This window comes from Lontra canadensis, unplaced genomic scaffold, assembly GCF_010015895.1.
Source record: "Lontra canadensis isolate GAN:19392208 unplaced genomic scaffold, GSC_riverotter_1.0 scaffold72, whole genome shotgun sequence".
Classification (NCBI taxonomy): Eukaryota; Metazoa; Chordata; class Mammalia; order Carnivora; family Mustelidae; genus Lontra; species Lontra canadensis.
The window spans coordinates 10,650,433-10,673,019 of record NW_022631066.1 but is presented as its reverse complement, the minus strand read 5'-3'; the positions used below and the strand labels follow the sequence as shown (position 1 = coordinate 10,673,019).

Sequence of the window (22,587 nt, the reverse complement as noted above, 5' to 3'; positions counted from 1 at the left end):
GTTTTTACCGCAGATAGGTTATTATCTATGGAATGAGTTTCCAAAGAAAGCCAAAGCAAGAGCATGAAATGCATATGGATGTCACTGGACTGGGGGGCGTGGGGGTGGGCAGAGTGCTTCTCAAAGGGAAGAATGTTTAGCTAGTTCATGTCCTTAGTTGGAAATACGTGGGCTCATCAAGGATAGCTCAGGGGTCGTAATTTAGCTAGAAACTCTCAAACAGTGGCCTTCAAGTATGTGAGTGAGCGTGTGTGTGAGAGAGAGAGACGGAGAAGGAGACAGACAGAGAAAGGTGAGTATCAAGGAAAACAGATGGCTCTTCAGTCCCACTGACTTTATTATGGCTTTAATTTTTTATTTGTGGAGGAACTGTTTGCTCCACTATGTTCTCTTAAGGTTGTTCTGAATTTTCATTTGTAGCACCTCCTACACTGTATCCATTTATTTACCTTCTAAACTAAAAATGCAAGCCCTACAGGGGTCAAAGCTAGCCATCTCTCTATTTCCAGGGCTTAACAGTGGATGCTAAGTAAACCGTGGCTCCCGAACAAATCCATCAGCTTCAAATACACTCCATCGATCAATACTGCTGGTGTAATGACAGCCATCCACGCAGAGACACAGCTCCTGCCCTAAACAGTCTCCACATTTGGGGAGAATTCACTGCTTACTGACCCCAGGATCTGAGTACCACTGTCCTGCTGGCACTGGGAATGTAAATGTCAGAAGACAGGGATTCCTCAGACCTCCTCAGATCACCCCATTCTTTTTTATTTATCTCAGCTGCACACAGGAAGAGCTCTAGAACCCTTCTGCCGTCCCTAAATGGAAGGCACTGTGGTTTGCCATATGTCTGGATGTCTACACGGCTGTCTCCGAGGTAGCGCTGGGAGCCGAATGCCACGTTCTCACGAGCAGCAGTTACAAGCCAGGCATGGAGGTCTTGGCATTGATTTTTCTCCCCCGTCTCCTGGTACACAGCATTTCCTGAATGGAAATCCCAAACTATTTCTAAAACTACTTTCTCAGCACTGTATCTTCCTGCTATTTCTTCTGCAAGGGGAAAACTGCTTTTCTATGTTATTTTCAGATTGTAGATAAGCTTGAGGCTGGGAATGTTCACCACCTAAACCCTTCTCAGATGCCTCCACCAATGCTGGTCATCCTTCTCCTTGAGGGGAGCAAGGACCCAGAAGGTTCTCCCCACTGTCCCAGCACAGGACCGCTGAGGCACTTCCAGTACAACAAGGCATTTGGGACCTAAGTTATTTGGATGAATCAAACTGCAAAGAGTACCAATCAATGATGTGATCAATGGAAACATAGCATGTTGTTAAAAAAAAAAAAAAAATCCTTAATTGGCTCTTATCCCAGGATTCTGGTTTCACGTATCTGTGAACCCTCTAAAACTTGAGCATAAATTATTATGTGTGTAAATTTTGGTGGAGGTGATGGAATGTAACTTGTTAACAAATTTCAAAGGGTTCTGTGATTAAATAAGAGGTTAAGAACTAGTCATTTTCTTAATTAGTATGTGAAAATACATTCTAGCTGTACCTGGCTTTTAAAATATTCAATGATGGCTCAACACGTTTCTTCCTCCCTCAGCTTTCTGAATACGTCTTTGAGGTTTTCATTACATAAAAAGATTCATTTACAGCATCTGACACACAATTCTGAACACTTTTCATAGAGATTCAAATTAAAATCTAAATACACAATGAAAATCATTACTTCAACTTGGGGTGTGTTTGACTATTTCTGTTAAATAGACTAAAAGTTATTTTAAAATTTTATTATTATTACTATCTTTAAAGATTATTTATTTTAGAGAGAGAGAGAGAGAGAGCATGAGAGGGAGGGGGAAAAGGAGAGGGAGTGAGAATCTTAAGCTGACTCCACACGGAGCACAGAGCCCAATGTGGAGCTTAAGCCCACGACCATGAGATCACGACCTGAGCCTAAATCAAGAGAAAAGATGCTCAATCAACTGTGCCACCCAGACGCCCCTATTTTTTTCATTATTATTTTAAAGATTTATTTATTTATTTGAGAGAGAGAGAGAGAGAGAGCGAGAGAGCGGGCATGTGCATGAGTGCAGGGAGGATGGGAGGAGGGAGAGGGAGAGAAAGTCATAAGAAGATTCCACGCTGAGTGCAGAGCCTGACACACAGCTTGAACTTGGGACTCTGGGACCACAACCAGAGCCAAAACCAAGAATCGGATGCTTAACTATCTATGACACCCAGGTGCCCCTACTGTTACTTTTTTAAGTAGGCTCTACACCCAATGTGGGGTTTGAATTCTCGAACCTTAGATCAAGAGTCACAGTCTCTACCTACTGAGCCCAGTCAGGCACCCCTAGGATAAAAATTATGTAGAGCTTTTGATGATGGGATCTTCTGTCAACAGTTAAAAACTTAAAACTTAACTATACACACCTGGCTGTGAAGGGTGTTTGCATATGTCTAAATTCATTGAATTGTACACATGAAATATGCATGGTTCTTCGTGTATCAATTACACCTCAATAAAGAATTTTCCTTGAAAAAGAAACCCAAACAGGGGTGTCAGGGTGGCTCAGTTGGTTAAGCATCTGCTTTTGGATCAGGTCAAGATCCCAGGGTGCTGGGATCAAATCCCACATTGGGCTCTCTGCTCAGCAGAGATCCTGCTTCTCCCTCTCCCTCTTCTGCTCCCCCCTGCTTGTGTTCTCTCTGTCAAATAAATAAATAAAATCTTAAAAAAAAAAAAAAAAGAAAAACCCAAACAGAGAAAACAAAATGATGATGGAGAATAGATCAGATAACTGCAAACAGGGCTTTACTGATTTAAATTATGCAACCAGAAGCATGGGCTCTGAAAACAAAACAAAACAAAACTTGGGTGTTAAAACCAAATAGTCCATGGAAATTTCTCAAAAATAAAATGTACAAATAACTTTCCTTAAATGATGGGAGCCAAGGACTGAAAATTTCAGTTATAGCGTATGGCTCATGGAAACACTGAATGTGAGCTGGTCCTCAAACATCAGGTTTCCTGATTCTCCCTGGAACGGAGACAATTTCTAACTGTGCAAGTCTCCAGCATGTGTCATGACATAACTGGTGATGTCTGGCCCCAAATACTCAAAGTTTGAGTGAACTCAGCTTCTCTTCTTGGATCTCAGGGAGGAGGCAGAAGAAATTTACTCCAACTTTCCCTTCTCCCTCTAGAACAGGGGTTTTCTTTTTTTTTTTTTTTTTTAAGATTTTATTTATTTATTTAACAGACAGAGATCACAAGTAGGCAGAGAGGCAGGCAGAGAGAGAGGAGGAAGCAGGCTCCCCGCTGAGCAGAGAGCCCGACGCGGGGCTCGATCCAAGGATCCTGGGATCACGACCTGAGTCGAAGGCAGAGGCTTTAACCCACTGAGCCACCCAGGCGCCCCTAGAACAGGGGTTTTCAAACTCGGCTACATGTTACAATCTGTCGGGGGCCTTTGAAAGATCTTGATGTTCAGGCCACCACCAGACCAAATAAATCAGAATTCGGGGGGTACGTCCCAGGCACTGGTATTTTATAAAATGTCTTAGTGACGCCAGCGTGCGGTCAAGGCTGAGAACCGCAACTCTAGCAAAGCACAATTATTTTAAGATCAAATTTATACTGGGCTCCCATTTTGCTTCAGAATGTTTTAAAGGCTGCCAAAATGTCATTTTTGCAGGGACCGCCAGCATTCAGACCATCTACAGATGACCACTGATGTCTCTTTGTATTAGTTACTAAAAATAAGAGAGGGCTAAATTCAACTGGATCTCGGAACAGAAAAAAAAAGAGGCATTTGTGGAAAAACTGGTATAACTTAAACAAAGTCTATAGTTTCATACCAATAATATCAAAGTTGACTAGTTCCATGTTAATCTCTCAGTTCTGAAAAATGTCACACACTTTGTAAACTGTAACAATCAGGGAAGCTGGGTGGAGGGTGTATGGAAACTCTACACTCTTTTTGTCAACTCTTGTGAGTTTAATTATTTCAAAATAAAAAGTTAAAAAGTGAAGTTAAAAGGCGAAGCTAGTACTAATGCCACAAAACTGTGGATTAGTCAATGATATTAAATATCCTGGGGCTCAAAGTCATGTCTGGTGCATTTAGGCACTTTATTAAAGAATATAACCTGATGGTGTGAGAGAAGCTTAGAGAAACTTCCAACTTCCTGTCTTCCATTTGCTTTTATAGACTTCATCTCCAGCCCCATCCAGATCCTACAAAATGCCATCAACAGCAGTTAATATGAAAGGCCATGCTGGCCATCAATGGCCTTGAAGTCTTCTGGTCTATCATAAGGAATCATAATACTGCTGGTGGGATCTTACACTTGCCTGGTATTTTACAGCTCACGAGCCCTGTCCAAATGTTAGTCTTGTTTGATCTGCATTAGGAAATATGCAAATGCACAAAGTATATACCATGGGCTATAATGAAAGATGGAACTTCAATTTCATTTTAGGAGGTACGGTGTTGCACCTGCATAAGTCACACACACACACACACACACACACTCCACATCGTAGCACACACGCACAATTTGGACACAGGGTTATTTAAAAATTCCATGTTGGGGATGCCCGGGTGGTTCAGTCAGTTAAGCGTCTGCCTTTGGCTTGGGTCATGATCCAGGAGTCCTGGGATCAAGTCCTGCCTTGGGCTCCCTGCTTCTCCCTGTCATTCTGAATCTTCCCTCTGCTCATGCTTGTCTCTCTCTCAAATAAACAAACAAAACCTTAAAAAAATAAAATTAAAGATTCTATATGAGTCCAGCAGTACCTAGGAGTGGGGGCCAGAGGCGCCTGTCACAAGGCCAAGTACTCACTGACACACGACCACCGACCTAGGCCGGGACTCAGCTGCAGGCACAAGTTCATGGTGGCAGCTGTCCTCCTCTCTCCCTCCTACCAGGAAAAGGAGGGAAGTTCAGATGACCCACAAGTCCGTCGGCCAACATCTGTTGGCCCCAGGTGTTGTCAGGCCACAACTGATTGTGCCCTGAGTCATGGCCACCCCTTTGTTTCTGTCTCCTTGGCCTAGTCCCTTGGGGGCCCTGGTTTTCCACGGGGCCCCTGACACTAGCCAGGTCACCATGAGTCAGGCCCATCTGGCAGCTGCAGCCCTTGCCCACTGAGCTCCCACCAGCTGCCTGCCACTCTGACACTTGCTGGACGGATCCTCCTGGCAGACTGGGGTGAAGGGGATGGTGGTGGCCTTGCTCTCCCTGCATTCTGCCAGAGGATGGCTCACATCCTCCCCGTGACTTGCCCCCACGCTTTCCTGACCAGCCCAGAGAACCAGGAGCACTAAAACCCACAGCACACAGGCTGGGTCTTCTGGTTTTATTTTGTTTTTAAAGATTTTATGTATTCATTTGTTGGAGAGAGAGCATGCGTGCACAAGCAGGGGGAGTGACAGGCAGAGGGAGAGGGAGAAGCAGGCTCCCCGCTGAGAAAGGAGTCCGACGAGGGACTCAATCCCAGGACCCTGGGATCATGACCTGAGCCAAAGGCAGATGCTTAACCCACTGAGCCACCCAGGCGTCCTTGTTTTTTTGTTTTTAAGTAGGTTCTACACCAGCACGGACCCCAAGGTGGGGCTCGAACTCATGACCCTGAGATGAAGACCTGAGCTCAGACTGGGTCAGACACCTCACCGACTGAGCCACAAGGTGCCCCAGAAAGTAACTTTCTACCTTACAGCCAATTCCTTGTGGCCTGTGCTGTTCAGACACACATGTGCAAATTCAGCTGCCGTATTTCTTCCTCACTGGCCGGGGACAACATGCCTTTTCTTTGATTCTTGTTTATTCCAAAGGGAAGTCTAATTGGGGCTCATGCAGGGTGCATGGATCTTTACAAGAGTAAACATACTCGGGCAAGGTGAACAATGGGATATGATTAATTGAAACTTCTGGTTTCCCTCTAATTAGTGAAATTTATGACTAGCAAGTTAGGGGGTTTAACCGTGATTCTCAGGGAAAAGGGTAGAACACACCTGCATTTGTGAAAGTAGCTGCAATGTGTATTTATTTTAAAGCATTTGTTTTCTTTCTATGCTGGCTCCTTCCCACCAGGGTCCTCCAGCTCCCAGCCATGCTCACTGATCCTCCTTGCAGGCACAGTGATCATTCTAGACCAGGGCAACTCTCCTGCTTTCCTTCCTGCCCAGATCCCGAGGCCGACCCGGCCCCTCCCGGCTTTCCTGAGGAAGATGGAGCTCTGCTCCCCACGCCTGCAACCTGATCACGCCACCACTTGAAATGTTACTAATTCAGAGGGCAAATGTTCCAATTCATCTAAGATAGCCCTCATTTACCTGCCCTTTTACTCACACTGTACTGATTCAGACAATAAATCAGACGGCCACCCTGCCAACTTGCAACTCCTGAGGCAAAGTGCGCCCGTGGACAGGTACATCTGACAACCCCTCCAACTGCCTGATGTGGGCGCCTCCTGTCCTTGCATCTGAGCCTGTCCTGCCTCGATGGCAGCATCTTGATGGAGGGGAGATGGCCCCCCTCAACGCCCGTCCTGTCTTAACCCTTCTCTGTTAATATCCTAGGAAATCGCATCTGTAATTCTAAACATTTGGAAAGAAAGAGAGGGAGTGAGTATACACAAAGGAAAAAAATTGTGAAACACTTCCTTTTTGTATCTTATCTAGGAATCTGTGCAGGTGTTCAATGTGTTCTTTTGATAACAGTATATTAAGAAGGAAATTGAAATTTTAGCAAAGATATTCCTTGCCTGGGTTGCAAAATGCCACTTTATAGAGCCAAATTGAAAACCATTGAAAACAAATGTATTTTTCATCAGATGAATGATACAAATTTTTGATTTTTATATTCTATTTCAGCCGAGACAGTGAAACTGCACAAATACTTTTCATTTTGAGTTTACCGTCAAATTCATTTCCTGTTATTGTTATTCTACCATTGGAGAGAAATATTTAATTTCCAGAAGTTTTCATTTAACTTTAATAGGAAACAAACCCATACAAAATCCACTTAAAAAAAAAAAAATAAACATTTCAGTTCTGAACACGAATCTGCTTGATTTTAAGAACTAGTTTACCTAATAATTTTATATTAGCATCCCCCTAATTATATCCTTTGGCTGTTCCAGGCACGATCACAAGGTCTTTGAAATTCGGACGATGAACTTGGACTGACCCCGTAGCACATGACCCAAGTGGCCCGCTGCTGACTGCCCTGTTGACAGCTGGGACAGCACAATGTCAGGGTCTCATTCTCCCTGCGGGTTTGGAGGGCCCATGGTAGCACTTACGTCTCATCTGTGAAGGCTATTCCAAAGTATTCCTTTTCCTTCAGATTGAAGTGAGAGGCCACAAGGTCCAGAAGCTCCTTGGCCAAAAGCTTGGGCTGGAGGAAGAGTAAGATGGAAAAAGGACAAGTGAGTAGAAGTGACTTTTCCTAAGACACTCAATCCCAGGAAGATAGAATTTTTAAAATGGGATATCTCAAAACTTAGGTACATGAATGATTTTTGTAAAACCAACAGGAGTAGACAACGAGGACGCCACCGAGCAAAAAGCCAAGCACAGGGCCATGAACGGGCGGAGACCTTCCGTCTTGTTTCCCCAATAGTTTGCTCTAGAACAAATGGTACCTGCTGTGTTTGGCAGGGCTGTCAAACCATCTAGCTCTTCTTCTCCACACAGGAGAACATTTTATGCTGCACCAACAGGAAGATGCCTTACAGGAATATATATATATATATTTTTAAGATTTTATTTATTCATTTGACAGACAGAGATCACAAGTAGGCAGAGAGAGTCAGGCAGAGAGAGAGAGGAGGAAGCAGGCTCCCCGCGGAGCAGAGAGCCTGATGTGGGGCTCGATCCCAGGACACTGGGATCATGACCTGAGCCGAAGGCAGAGGCTTTAACCCACTGAGCCACCCAGGCGCCCCTAGGAATATATTTTTATGGATACACATGTGACATACATTCACATAGTATGTGCTGCATGTCACAACCTGTTCTAAGCACGTTACAATCCCCAGCATCTCTGCTCCTCCTCACGGCCCCAGGACGTGCACCTGCTACTTACTCTGTTGTATGGGCCAGAACTGGGAACCAGAGATTAAGCAAGTGTTGGGACTGGGATTTGAATCCTCACTCCAGAGACTCTGCCCTTGACCCATCTATCCACTCCATAATTCTGAATACAAACATTAAAAGTACCATCCTCCAGGAATGTTAAAATTAAAGCCAAAGAACCTTGGTACTGGAAATTGAGAATTACAAATTCACCCTCCAGTTGCCTTTCCAAAGGAGAACAGCCTTCTTTTTTTTTTTTTTTTTAAGATTTTATTTATTTATTTATTTGACAGAGATCACAAGCAGGCAGAGAGAAAGAGAGAGAGAGAGGAGGAAGAAGGCTCCCCGCTGAGCAGAGGGCCTGATGCGGGGCTCAATCCCAGGACCCTGGGATCATGACCTAAACCAAAGGCAGAAGCTTTAACCCACTGAGCTACCCAGGCACAACCGCCCCCCGCTTTTAAAGATTTTATTTATTTATTTGACAAAGAAAGAGATCACAATTAGGCAGAGAGGCAGGTGGAGGGGTAAGGAGAAGCAGGGTCCCTGCTGAGTGGAGATCCCATTGAGGGGCTCGATTCCAGGACCCTTGGGATCATGACCTGAGCTGAAGGCAGATGTTAATGGACTGAGCCACCCAGGAGCAGCCCCAAATATATTTTTTTAAAGATTTTAGGAGAAGAACAATATGTGAGAGTGTTTTTATCATAAACTCTTTTTTAAAACACCTCTCCCAATCTAAAGGAGTATGCCAGGGGTTTAGGCATGAAATCACTGTCAAAGTCTGTACTGGTAACACATCGTTCACCTTTGCCAATCACAAGCGAGGTAGCCCCAGAAGGCCGGGCTGTGAGGTGAGGCCATCTGCGGGACACATGGAGCTAACAGGAGTAGTTATTTCTAACCCAGCTTCCAGGTCAAGTACCCACAAACAAATTGTCCTTACGATAACTACAGTATTCCACCGTACTTGCTGGGTCTCCAAGCTCAGAGAGAAAACAAAGGTTCCAGAAGAGAAAGATCTGTGTATTGCTTCTGTGTGTGTGAACGTGAGTGTGCATCTGTGCACATCCATATACCTTCCTGAGTATGTTTCCTATTCTAGTGGTTACCCTGTTAGGAGAATGGATGAGATATGTTACAGGACAAGAGTTACAGGACAGTTTTATTTCTTTCTTTAAAGATTTTTAAAAAATTAATTTATTTGAGAGAGACAGAATGAGCTGGGTGAGGGAGAGGGAGAAGCAGACTCCCCCTGAGTCGGGAGCCTTGACATGGGGCTCGATCCCAGGAACCCGAGATCATGATCCAAGCCACCCAGTAGGCTCTAATCCCTACTGTGGTGGCCTTTGGAGATGGGACCTTTGGGAGGGAAATTAGGGTTAGGTGAAGTCACGAGGGCAGGGCTGTCACGAACAGGATCAGTGACCCTGCAAGAAGAGACATCAGAGAGATCACTCACACTCTCTCTCTCCACCACGTGAGGACACGGGGCCAAGGCGGCTGTCTATAAGCCAGGAAGAAGGCCCTCATGAGAACCTAACCATGTGGGCACACTGGTCTTGAACTTCCAGCCTGAAAAACTCTGAGAAAATAAATTTCTGTTGCTCAAGCCCCCCAGGCTATATTTTGTAATGGCAGCCCAAAGTGACTAATTCAGGTACATTTCCCTTTAATTCAACGATTATTTAGTGACCGTCTAATCTGGGCAGGGCAAGGAGCCAATACTGCAGGACACAGAGAAATGAGTGGCACATAGCACCTGCTGATAAGGAGTGCTTATCAGGGGCACCTGTGTGGCTCAGCCATAACGTGTCTGCCTTTGGCTCAGGTCAAGATCCCAGGTCCCTGGAATCGAGCCCTGCATCAGGCTCCCTGCTCGGTGGGAAGCCTGCTTCCCCCTCTCCCACTCTCTCTGTTTGTGTTCCTTTTCTCGCTGTATCTCTCTCTGTCAAATACATAAAATCTTAGGGAAAAAAAAGGAGTGCTTATCAGGGGCACAAACTACTAGTTTATGTTCATTTTAAAAAGCCAAAGCAGATAGTTTCCTTTGCTGTCTCACTCCTGGGCTCATAGGTAAGCAGCTGCTGGGCCTCCATGGCCATCCGTTTACCAATAAAAACAACTGGAAATGATAGGACTGGGTTTGAAGGTAGGGCAGAGTGACCTCTCCCTGGAAGCCAGAAATCAACAGGGGAATTGATCTCGATAAACTAACACCATTTAATGTTCCATACTTCTGCTCATGCTAAAACGGGAAAAAGTGAATATGTAATCCCTGTAACCAACAGGGAATTTGAGATTTTCTGTAAGACCCGCCTTCCAAATGGTAGGTAGCCTACCATGGGGGGCTGCGGTGGGGTAAACGTGGCTCAGCTCAGGATGTCACCAATCAATTACAAAGTAGATCCAAGGGAGGGGGTGCAGGCCGTGTTTGCTGCGGGCTCAGCCCCACCTCTAGGCCCGTCCCCGCCCCCAGGAGGTCCCTGGCTGCCCAGAAACAGAGCATTTAATGCAGATGTTGTGACCGAACGTCAGGTAGGTATGGCCGACTTTTAAATCTCAATGCGCCATACTTTATCTATCCAAATGATGGCCACTGCTTTTCAAGTAGTCACAGTATTCCTATGGTGCCTGCTAATTCTTAAAATGTTTTAGATAATCTTTTGGGTTGCCTGTGAAGCTCGGGTCATATTTGTAAAAGCAATCCTCACTTGTGATAAATTTTTTGCACTCAGAATGGATTTGATCCCTTTTTTCCAAGTGGCAAAAGTCACTTAAAGTATAGGGACTGGGGACAAGACGGGGAGGAGGAGGTGGTCAAACTGGTTTTATAAAATGAGGTGTGACTATTAGGTAATTATTGTGGGTTCTTGGGGTTTACAGTGAGGTTTCTGGCCCCAAATTGGAAATGACAGAAATCAGATTTCCTTCCCTTTAAGATTAAATGTTAAAGCCAGCAACTCAATGGGATTGATCAGAGACACATAAACTTACCCACAAAGGGAAAGAATTACTCTCAGGGCTGGTATAGTTATTCACTCTGTGGAAGGAGTGGAGGGAGTGGAAGGTGTGTGGGGGGTGAGGGATGAAGGAGGAAGCAAATGGGGTCTTAGCCAAGAGGCCTCGGACACCGGGGCCCCAGCGGTAAGGCCTCCTACAAGGACAGACATGGAGGCAGGGGGTTACTTCATCTGGTCATAGGAAATGCTCATCTGTGTAACTTTCCTAAGGCCGCGCTTTCTGAAGAACTCAATGAGGCCATGCTATGCCCCAGACATGGTGCTGAGCCCTCTCAAGTACCATCACCTTACCATCTAGAATAAGATTCTATCATTTCTTTGCCAGTAGAGATTTTGAGGCTTGAAGATGACAGACAGTCCTCCCTCTCACAGCAAATCCAGGATTCCAAAATAAAGTCAGGCCAGACTCACGGGCCACAAGCATCCCCCCCTCTGCCATCCTGCCCCTGCTGACTCTCCTTCCTGGGTGGGAGGTCAGGGATCACGTGCCCTGAGGGCCCTGTCCGGGTGGGGGCTATGCCACTTACCGGAAGCCAGGTCACTCCCAGTACGGATTTACACTTTGGTACTTTGAACTTGGGTAAGTTCTTCCCCCGAGAATGAAAAACCATGTTTCTGAGTCTGCAGAGCTTAAGAACTGACTCGACATGCTGAAGAAATCACCAGAGTAATAGATGCCACTCTGGGAGCCTCGGGGAGATGGACTTTTTGGCTTCTCTGTGGTGACAGAGCCCTGTGATTTAGCCTGTAACCACAACGCTGTCTATAGTAAGAAAACGAAATTTCTTGGTGACTCATCGACCAGGCAACAGCAGCACCACCAGAATAAGCTATCATCTCAAATGAACCCTTGTACACGATTGTACCTATCTGAATGTTTATCTTCGGTTAAAAAATGAAAAAGGTCAGTCCCGTTGCTTTATACGACCGTTATGATGGGTTGCACGCATCACTCTCAATGAAGAAAAGCCTAAATTTATTACGTGCAATTTACAAATAGGGAAATAAAGGCACGGAAGGGGCAGAGAGCAGATGCAGAAGATGCTGATGTTACAACTCCTGAATCTCGTGTCCCTCAAAAAGCCACACTCTCTCTTCCACTGTCACGGTGCGTGGCGACAGCCCAACGGGTAGCTGCCCATCGCTGGGAGGGACAGCTCTGCTCTCACTGGCCTGATGGATGTGTAGTGCGAGCGGTTAAGCCACTGTGACCTATGGGGTTGTTTGTCATCACAGCCCAACCTAGCCTGTCCTGATTGATTCAGGCACCGTCTCAGTGACTCTTTAATTCTCTGTATGGTTGGTTTAAAAACTACTTAAGGCATCAGTTCTGTGATTTCCTGATCTTGCAAACGGAGACAATATCCCACCTTGACATGCTAGTGATTAATGAACTACATTGTTCCGAACATTTCTTAAACTCATTTAGAGAAAGTTGCTGGGTAAGCAGAAAGCTTTATGCCATTATGTGCTTTGAAGGGATGTTTACAGAATCTTGCTGATTATAGTTTGCTGGTTACTTGTGCTATAAACATTTGTGAGGCTTTGCAGGGACCAGGCTGGGAGCAAGGCCAGAAAGGCAGCCGGTGACCCAGTCAGGTTCTACGGGACACATCGGGCAAGCTGTGTGCGTGTCTCAGGTCAAAACAGCCTGTTCTGGGTCACGGGCACTGTCTTGGCCCCACGAGGACAGTACATTTCAGACTGATTTTCTCTTGGCCTGTAATTAACTACCCTCACTCAATGGCTTCTGTCTTTTCATTTTCCTTTCTGTTCTCAGATTCTTTTTCCATTTGTCCTAAGTTTTGCTCCTCCCTCTATTTGACAAAAAGAATCTCTTTATAAATGTCCCACTCGAAATGTGCTGCCTGATGGGAGCTTCATAAGATGCTAGCAGGATGGCCTTGCTGGGGCTTATAGAGCTTAGAAACCTGGGTTTTGGTCATATTCTTCGGGGAAAAGGGCAGAGTAGCTCTTTGGCCTTGCAGTGTGGCCCTACCACCCAGATTTGAGTTCCCCAGGGCTCTGGACTATTCCAGGGGGAAATGTGCTCATACCCAGCACACCACAGGCTTCCAGAATAGACCCTGTTTCATGCCTGGTCTGCCTTCCAAGGTGGGATCTGATCAGAAGAACACTTCCCACAGAGGGCGGGCTATGGACTGCTCTAGGCAATGTCCCCAGGTGATGATCCTTCCAGATGGTCACTGTGAGCTGCTCTGGAGGAGCGCAGGGAGAGGAATCAGATGACCAGTGGCACCCTGGCTCCTCTCCAGTTTCCCATGTGATATTTTACCATCACTCACACATATCCTTCCCCCACTTTAAACTTAACATGGCTACATCCCAGACGGATGCTCTTGGACAAACTGTCCAACCTGAGCCTAAAAGTGGCCATCTCTAAAATGGCCAGGTGGGTGCATGAACTGGATTCCTGCCTTAAGACCTCCACCTTTATGTCATCATTACATGTTGTTTCTTCCTTCCCTAACAGTACCCAACCTTCTCAAGGTCTATGCACCTATTCTCAAAAGCTTTACAACCATTCCGCATCCCCACTCCCCACCCCTTGATCTTTTAAATCTAGTGAGTTTCTTATATAATTTTGGGCAGCTTACCCAACCTCTCTGGGCCTCAGTCTCCTCAGCTGCAAAATGGGGGTGATGACTACACCCACCTCTCAGGGCTGTTCTGAGGATTAAATGAACTAATACTGAGCTGCACAAGGTGTTTGGACAGTGGCCCGCACAAACCAAGGGTCTCATGTGTTTACTCCAGATTCCCATGACCTCACCTCAGAATTATTAGGAGAATCTTCTAAATGATGTCGGTTTATAAATGCCAGCCTGGTATCTCAGGTCTCTCTTTGAATCTAGGTCCAGTTAACCCACACAAACTCACTCCACCCAGTTCCCCATAAAAGTACTCATCTCTGTTCAATCTTTTTGTTTTGGCATAAAGGAAACACCAATCTCAATTTTAATTCCAAACTTTTGCCCACAGCATGCTCTCACCTTCCTCTTCCCATTTAAATTTACCCCTGTCCAAGGCCCACTTCTTCCAGGAAGCCCTCCTGACCTTGCCATGTCCAAATGGTCTTTTAACTCTGAATCTCTATAACATTTGCCACATGTACCTCAATCACCCTTAGCATGTTCTTTTGTTGTGGCGGATCTATTTTTTTATTTTTTTATTTTATTTTTTTAAAATATTTTATTTATTTATTTGACAGATAGAAATCACAAGTAGGCAGAGAGGCAGGCAGAGACAGAGGAGGAAGAAGGCTCCCCGCTGAGCAGAGAGCCTGATGCAGGGCTTGATCCCAGGTCCTGGGATCGTGACCTGAGTCGAAGGCAGAGGCTTTAACCCACTGAGCCACCCAGGCGCCCCGCAAATTTATTTTAATTAAAACAATTTTAAATAGAAGAGTGCCTGGGTGGCTCAGCTGGTTAAGTGTCGGACTCTTGGTTTCAGCTCAGGTCGTGATCTCATGCGTGGTGGGACTGAGCCCGACATTGGGCTCTGCACTCAGTGGGGAGTCTGCTTGAAGATTCTCTCCCTCTGCAACCCTACCCGCCCCTCTCTCTATCTGAAATAAATAAATCTTTAAAAAAATTTTAAATTGTAGTAAAATGCTCATAACATAAAATCTACCACCTTAGCAATTTTTAAGTATACACTTCAGTATCATTAAGCATATTCACATTGTTGTGCAACCAATCTCCAGAACATTTCCTCTTATAAAGCAGAAACTCTGCACCCATTAAACAACTCCCCCTTTTCCGTCCCCTAACCCCTGGCAGGCACCATTCTGTTTTCTACCCCCTATGTGTCTAACTACCCCAGGTGCCTTGTATAAGTGCAATTATATAGTCTTTCTCCTTTTGTGTCTGGCTTATTTCGTTTAGCATAATATCCCCAAGGTTCATCCATTCGTAGTAGGTGTCAAAAGATCCTTCCTTTTTAAGGCTCGGTAACACTCCACTGTCTGGATAGACCACATTTTGTTTACCCATTTCACCTGCTGATGGACACTTGAGTTGCTTCCATGTTTTGGCTAATGCTGTAGAGACATGGCGAATTTTTTGTGACATGATTTGTTCACCCAATAATGGGCTAAATGATGGCCCTCAGAAGTTATGTCCACATCCTAATCCCTGGAACCTGTATTACCCTACGTTACAAAAGATGTGACTAAGATTCTTGAGAGGAAGAGTTTATCCTGAATTATCCAGTTGGCCCTAAATGAATCACATGGATCCTTACAGGACAGAGGCAGAGGGATTTGTGACACAGAGACTCACACACCGCAGAAGGCCAGGTGAAGCCAGGTGAAGACTGAAGTGACAAAGGCATCAAGGGATGCTGGCAACCACTGGCAGGCTGAAAGAGGCAAGGGATGGATTTTCCCCTCAAGCCTCAGGAGGAAGCACGGGGCCCACCAACAGCCTGGTCCCAGCTCTGCCTTCCAGAGCTGTGAGAAAATGTTTCTATAATTTTAAGCCACCAAGTTTGTGGTGATTTGTTATGGAGCCTCAGGAAGCAAATACACACGCTCAGACTACAACCCCCAAGATCTGGTATCCCTCCACAGTGCCTGACATAGAGCTCCCAACAGCAGGAAACTCCACACTGGTGGGTTGGTTGGTTGAGCCGTGAGTAACTTGTGATCTCAGATCAAAGCCTTTCATTAGTATTTGAATTCTCTCTTTACAGTACTGGGGACTTTGGGGGCAAGAAAGCCATACAGGAACGTCCAGGTGGGGAAGCCTCTGTCTTAGAGCTGACTCTGGGTCAGTCAATGGCACAGTGGGTTTCATCACGAGGGACTCTCCCCTCAAACCCTTCCCGGTCATCCATTGTTCCCTTGTGGCGTCTCGCAAATTCTAAATCAAGGAAATTGCCACCCCTGAATTAACTGCATTAAAAAGAATTAAAACATCAAATGACTCCCATCTGTGCTTCCGAAGGAACCAAGGGCCCAGGGACTGAAAACTAATCCCTCCGCTCCCCTCCCATCCTCCCCAAGGCCATTTTTAGACAATTTGCTTCTCCTGCAGTGCAGGCGCACAGGGACCACTGGGCCACCAGGGCTGGCTCCAACCCACTGGCCGGCCCTGACCCCCAACCCCCATGGCACCCTGGTCCCAAGAAAGGGTGACTCTCTGCCCTGCAAGAGGGGCCACTGCCAGGTTGGTGACAGAAGAGCACAATGCAACACAGTCAGTCTGCCCTTTTTGTCCAAGTCCTCTGGAAACCTAGAGGGAGAGAGGGGTTAGGAAGGGCAGGTCCCCATACACGAAGTCTGAGCTCGCTGCCCCTTTGAAGACCGTGCCTGTTACTGTGTTCCTGAGCAGCTGGGAGTTTGTCTCCCGCCCTCCCCCTGCCCTGGGGGGGGGGCCCTCTGTAATAAGCTAGGCAAGTGCTTGTTGGCTGTCCATTATTCTTGGGGAGGGGGCACCAGTGATGGAGAGAAAGCATGTCATCCTGCACGGGGAGAGAAAGCAGAAAGTCATTCTGCACGGGGACAAGGGTCTGGCGGCACTCCCCTTCCCAGTCACCCTCCTGATGCTCTGGCTGATTAGCCTAGGAGGCTAGCTCCCTTCCTGCCCACCGAGCATGGCCCTGGGCTCTGGGACAGGGGCAAAGGGAGGTCACCTCCTTTAGGCAGGTTGATGTGAAGAACAATGGGCCTGGGGGCTTCCAGCCCCTCCCCCCCAAGGATAGGTAGCAGGGATCTTTAAGTGGGTCCTGCCAGGGAAAGCATCTGTCTATTCAGAGGTCCCCATCCAGCCTAAACCCCAACCCACGAGAGGACACGAGACAAATGTTATATCTCCAGTTTAGGAATGACCAGCGGGCACAACTTGTCCACAAAGCTGCAGAAGACAAGCCACCACTGACAGCCTTCGTTTATGGGTGTGGCCTCTACCCCGTCACTGCCCGAGGGGCTTTACACAAATGAATGGGTCAGTCCACATTGGCAGCCCAGGAAGTAGATGCCAGGATCACCCCCACTTGATGGGAGGAGGAAGCTGAGGCACAGAGAGGAGTAACTGACCATCTACCCACCACTAGCAACCAGCAGATCTTATCCCTACAGCAAGGCCGTGCAGGTCACTCTGGAATGCTGGCTCATATACAGAGTCCGAGAGACCATTTACCCAACCCACTCAACTTCGAGGGGAGGAGATGAAGGGTCACGGGGTGGAGAAGGATGGAGGAGATAGGGCTGGGGTCCAAGCACCTAGTGCAGTGCTTGGGCCCTTCCACGATTCTGTGTAGTAGGGACTGCACAGGTTGTTTCGGTAATGGCTGCAAAGTTCTGAAGCAGGGAGCACCAAAAAATGACAAGAGGTGTCCTGGCAGGCAGCAAGCGGTCATTTGCACACTATGCTCTGGTCCGGGCTTCCTGGCCTCTCCCCGGCTTTCCCTCTTACTGCTTGTTTCCCCCACACCCCAGCACTGTCCTTTTTATCAGGCCTCCCCCTGCCAGGCTCTGGGCTGCAAGCTTCATTTATATCACCTAATTTAATCTTCAAAACAATCCTGCAGTAGTTTCTGGAGGAGGACACAGGGGCTTACAAGTGTTAGTGTGCCTGAGGTCACAGTCCCCCCAAGGACACAGGGTACATGCAGAGCTTACATCTGTGAGTGACTCCAAAGCTTTGGCTTTAATGACTGGGCAGGGATCCAGCAAGTAACAGTGCAATCAGGAAGGGACTGTGCGGCTTTTTCCAAATGCAATAGAATCTTGCCAGACGAGAAGTTCCTAAAGGGCAGGGATCGGGTTTTATGAAACAGTGTACCCTGCACCCCAGCGCACTGCCCGACACGCAGCACGTGCCTAATGCGGTTTCTCAGTGGCAGACAGGGACAGACCGAAGGGTCGCGTGGCTGACTGTTACAGCAGCCTGGCAGGGAAGCAGACCACTGGAGGGGACACCCACACACTCTCTCCAGCACAGATCCGCCAGGCAGAGATGGTGTTGCTGCACCGAGCTAGCTGGGGCCAGATGTCACAAGCTCAGATGTGACAGAGTCACCTGGTTTCAAGAGGATGCCATGATACAGACTTTGGCAACATGACCTGTAATCCCAAGAAGGGATGCATCCTGTCTGTGCTCCTAACCCTTATTTCGGTGCCCCTCTTCCTCCTACCCTGACTTCTCCCTGACGCCAACTAGGTCACAACCGGCTCCTGTACTGGCCTCCCTCCCCCTCCTTCCTGTTCCCTCTCCTGCCAACAGCCTCTGCCATGGAACCTGGAGATGGGGACTCTGGGAACAGCCGTCTTGGCTTCCTGGTTGGCCCTCCACCTCTGTGTACTGCCCGGATAGCCTTCTTTCTACAATACTACTTTATTCCCTTGTTCTCTTCCTCTTACTTCCACATGGTTTCTTCCACATGTCGCTGAGAGACAGCCTGGTCTCAGGCTCAGAAAAGTTGGGGCTGCTATCCGTCTGGGGAGCTGCGTCTTTCTCATCCATGCATTTGAATGATGCCCAATGGGAAGGCTTTGACAGGCGTACATAATTACTGCTCCTCCAGAAATGCAAAGTGCTTCTGCCAGCCGGCCGTGGGGAGCCCGCTTTATTCAGGCTCCGCCCCCCTTGGGACTCTGGGCGGGCGGGCAGGTGTTCATTAGGGAGCGCCTGCTGATCCCCGCCGCCGACGCCAGCCCGCTCACAGCAATGTCACAAGGGCTGTTCTTCCAGGGTGGCTCTCCTTGGCAGCCTCTCTGCAGTAATGAAATGATAACTGTTTCATGGAGGCGAAAACACAGACCCGTAGTCGTCAGCTTGGCTGTACCGGGGAGGGCTGTCAAGTCTGCACTCCCAACTCTGAGGTATTTTCTAGCAAAGAGTGGGACGCCAAGGTTCCTGGGATTCAAGCTCCATGTAAACATTATGTCTACCACTTGTATTGTTTTTCCTTTAAAAAGAAGCCTGCTCTACAGTTCCATCATGACCCCCTCTGGTCCTACTGTGGGTGATAAATCACGATTTGGGGTGTAAACTGTCCATAGAGTCACTGGAAGGCAGAGTGAGTTTTCTCCAGGACCAACGGGCAGATTAGTTACTTTTCCAGTCGGCCAAATGGTACCAGGACCTAGTTCGAACTGGGTTTTGTGAGGTTTTGTGACATAGCACACGGACCTATTCACTTTGCTTGATGCTCAGGGAAGTGTGGAGAAGAGCGATGTTCAAGAGTGCGTGGAACTGGATCTTTGAGGCTGGTGCTCTGAGTGGTGCGAAGTCTCAGGCCAGCTTCAGTCATTCCAACCATCACTTTTATAGTCGGCAGGAGCCTGGAGCTCTCAGGAGGGCCGTGAGTGAAGGCACTATATGGCCACGGGGCAGAGAGGAATAGGAGAGGTAGAGCCATTTGCAGGGACAGGGAATTGATCTGCTACCTTTCTAGTGTCATGGAGAGGAGAGGTGGCACCTGCTGTCCTCTGCCTTGGGCATGGCTGGCCTTCAAACAAGGTGACCTGCTTTCTAGTAGGGTGTGTGGGGGGGAGTCTGCAGGGGGTAACGTTAAGTGTTCCTTCATGATATCGGGGCAGTGGGCTTGTAGTCAGACCACAGGGTTTGGAAACACAGTTTACCCCGCGCGTGTGGCTGCTCGGCATTTACTTCCTCTTTGAAACATGGGGACAGCAGTATCTACCTCAGAGCAGTTGTGAGGCTCAAGACATGACTGTTTAGAAAGTGCCTGGTGCATGAAAGGTGCTTGAGAAAAGCAGGCTCCCCTCTTCTCCTCTGACCAGTCACTGAATCCCCACAAAAATTACCGAACTGCTCATCACATCGCCAAGAAACCCTCTCTGATCAGAATCTCAATCCTCTGATTGAACCACCACACCCTTCATGTCAGGAACCATGAATAAATCATCACTACACAGTAAGGAGAACAGAAAGCAGACGACTTCCGGCAGAATGCAACTTACCTGGGGAGACTTGCCCTAAATAGCACACCTTCTCTGCTCCCTGTGTCCACTCAGTAATACCCGCCTCCATTCACTTGCCTACCTGACCCCATCCCATCTGTCCCCGCCTCCAGCTTCTCCAGGGCTAAAATGACACTTATCAGCTAGAAGAAAAAGAAGCGTCTCTCCAGCTCCGGTGAGATGCTTGGAGACAAGGCACTGGCTTTCCATTGTTTGTCAGCATTTTAATTTGGAAGTTCCCCGAGCCTCCTCCCTGTAGATCCTTCCCCCATCACTCCTGCAAACTGCTGGCAGGTACATGCTGGAGAGAGAGACTGAGCTCTGCTGATGATGTCATTTTCAATATGATTAAAATGGTCCTCCCCGGGGGGTAGGAGCGACGAAAAAGTGCAGGTACGGGTGTCCTGGGAGGCCAAGAGCAACTTGGCTGAAAAATATTTGTTCCTGAAAAGCAGTTTCATTAAAGTCAGACAAGCAGCGATGCCAAAGGCACCGCAGCCCGCCCCCCTTCCTCGTGCTAATTAAGTGGATGAGAACAGATGATCTGCCGCAGGGTCCAAAGAAAAATTGTGCGTTTGTAATATCCTTGTTCTCAGATCAAAAATATTATTTTATTATTTACCACCCCCCCTGCCCACCACCACTTCCAGGTCTAGAGGAGGCTTATAAGATTTTAAATGGTATAAAATCGGGGGCATTAAGGACATGTAGACAACAGAGGCCAAGGCAGAGGATCAAGCACAGGAGATAAACTAACTCCAGCCACCAGCAGACTTGACATGGTCACCCAGGCAAGTTCATCAGCAGGTTCAGGGAGCCGGCCAAGGTCCCACACACTTCCTTCCCTAGGAGTACACCAGAGAAGGAATTTGCTGTACGGTCCTGCACATAAAGGCCACTGGAAGAAATGCAGCTCACTTGAAATGTTTCCAGGTTTAGCTTCTGATGAGGCCCAGGACAAGGCACCGTGCATCGGCTCTGTTGCTCAGAGCAGACTTTATAAAGCCTCTTCTCGCAACTGGGTGGTATATTCCTTCTGGGAGAGGCCTGAGATATTGTCATAAGTGAATCTGGCCAGAAATTTTGGAGGCAGTATTTTGTTAGGTTTTAAACACATGCTAATATTAGACATTAGCAGCTCTGCATGGACATTTTGTCTTGATGTAAAAGCCAAACCGCCTAAGAAATGCAAAGTCAGTCCCCACCTAGGCAAAGCGAAAACAGCCTCCTTCAGACCTCTAAGATGAGAGGAAGGACTTGTGTTCAGAAAAACAAGAAAGTGAAAGCAGGTGGACTGAGTCAAGTGCTCTTGGATCCCAGTGGGATGGAAGGGAGCCCTGGTCATAGGCCAGGAGGCAGGGAATGGCCTGGGTCCGCCCTTTTGCTAGGGCAGGTCTACAAGCCCCACCCCTAAGAGATGGCCAGGGCGGGGGGGGGGGGGGGGGGGGAGGGGAGGTTCTGGCGGGTGCAAGAGCAGGAGGGAGAAGGGGTCTCTCTGCTCCCACCTGCTTCGGCTCTTGACAGCCCAGCTCAGCTCTACACATCTGCTCCTGCAGCCCCCAGGCCTCTTGCTCTTTGTGTACTGCCCAGATCACTTCTCACTGGGGACCCTGCGTGCTGACCCCCGTGCAGACAGCTGTCGCCATCTCACACCCCTCCCTCCGGTGCCTGCCCTGCTGCCCCAGTGGCTCCATGGCTGGCTCTGCTCAGGGAGGTACCCTCTCCTGACGTGCTTGCCCCCCACCCCCCGATACTTTCATCTTTGTTCACATCTGTCTTTCCAGGAATGACCACCCCCTGGGAACAGGAATGGTGTTGCATGCTCATTTCTGTTAAGCTCGGCCTACATGGCCAGGGGTAAAAGTCTCCACGAATGGATGGAAGAACGCATGAATGAGTGAGCAGGGAGGCAGGGAGATGAGAAGCGTTCCCCTGGGTTCAATTCCCAGGTCAAATCCCCCTCAGTCTTCACACGATTCCTGGGTGAGTTCATCTCTTCTCCTGGTTCAAATGCCCACCAAATTCAAGTGTGTCCCAAAGTCAGAGGCAGGACTCTTCGAGAGAAGGTCCGGCTTAGAGGCCTGCTAGCCCCCAGCACCCTTACAAAGTGGAGCTGAGCAAACGGGGAGGTGTGGCAGTGGGAATAAAGAAAAGTCAGGACAAGGTACTCATCCCAGCCTGCTTTTGCCACCTGCCTGTTTCTCCATGTCAAAATTGTTTCATCAAACTGAATCGGAGACGTGGCCGGGCCACCTGCAACATCTCACTTGAAGACTTTCAGTGAGAGGATGCATGTGTGGTGTGGGGAACCCTCTGAACCCGCCAGTCGCTGAGGTCTGTGTCCAGCAACGGCTCAGATGGGGACCTGCCCGCACTCCTCCAGCTCGTCCTCGTGTTCTCCTTTCCAGAGCACAGTCAATATGCTTTACATTCATAATAGTGTGTCAGTCTGGAGAGAGAGAGACCATCATGGGTTGTGACCCCGTGGCGGCAAGTGTCACTGGTTGCTAGGCAGA

At 47.8% G+C, this 22,587-nt stretch overlaps 1 protein-coding gene across 10 annotated transcripts in view; it reads right to left on the bottom strand.

The window, feature by feature from the left end:
* Positions 1-22,587, bottom strand: part of FRMD4A (FERM domain containing 4A) — a 609,192-nt gene that overhangs the window by 139,463 nt on the left and 447,142 nt on the right. For all 10 annotated transcript variants that reach the window (XM_032880949.1, XM_032880947.1, XM_032880950.1 and 7 more), the window contains one exon: positions 7,321-7,415. In XM_032880949.1, the coding sequence (XP_032736840.1) occupies positions 7,321-7,415 (95 nt within the window). The remainder of the gene's footprint in view (positions 1-7,320; positions 7,416-22,587) is intronic.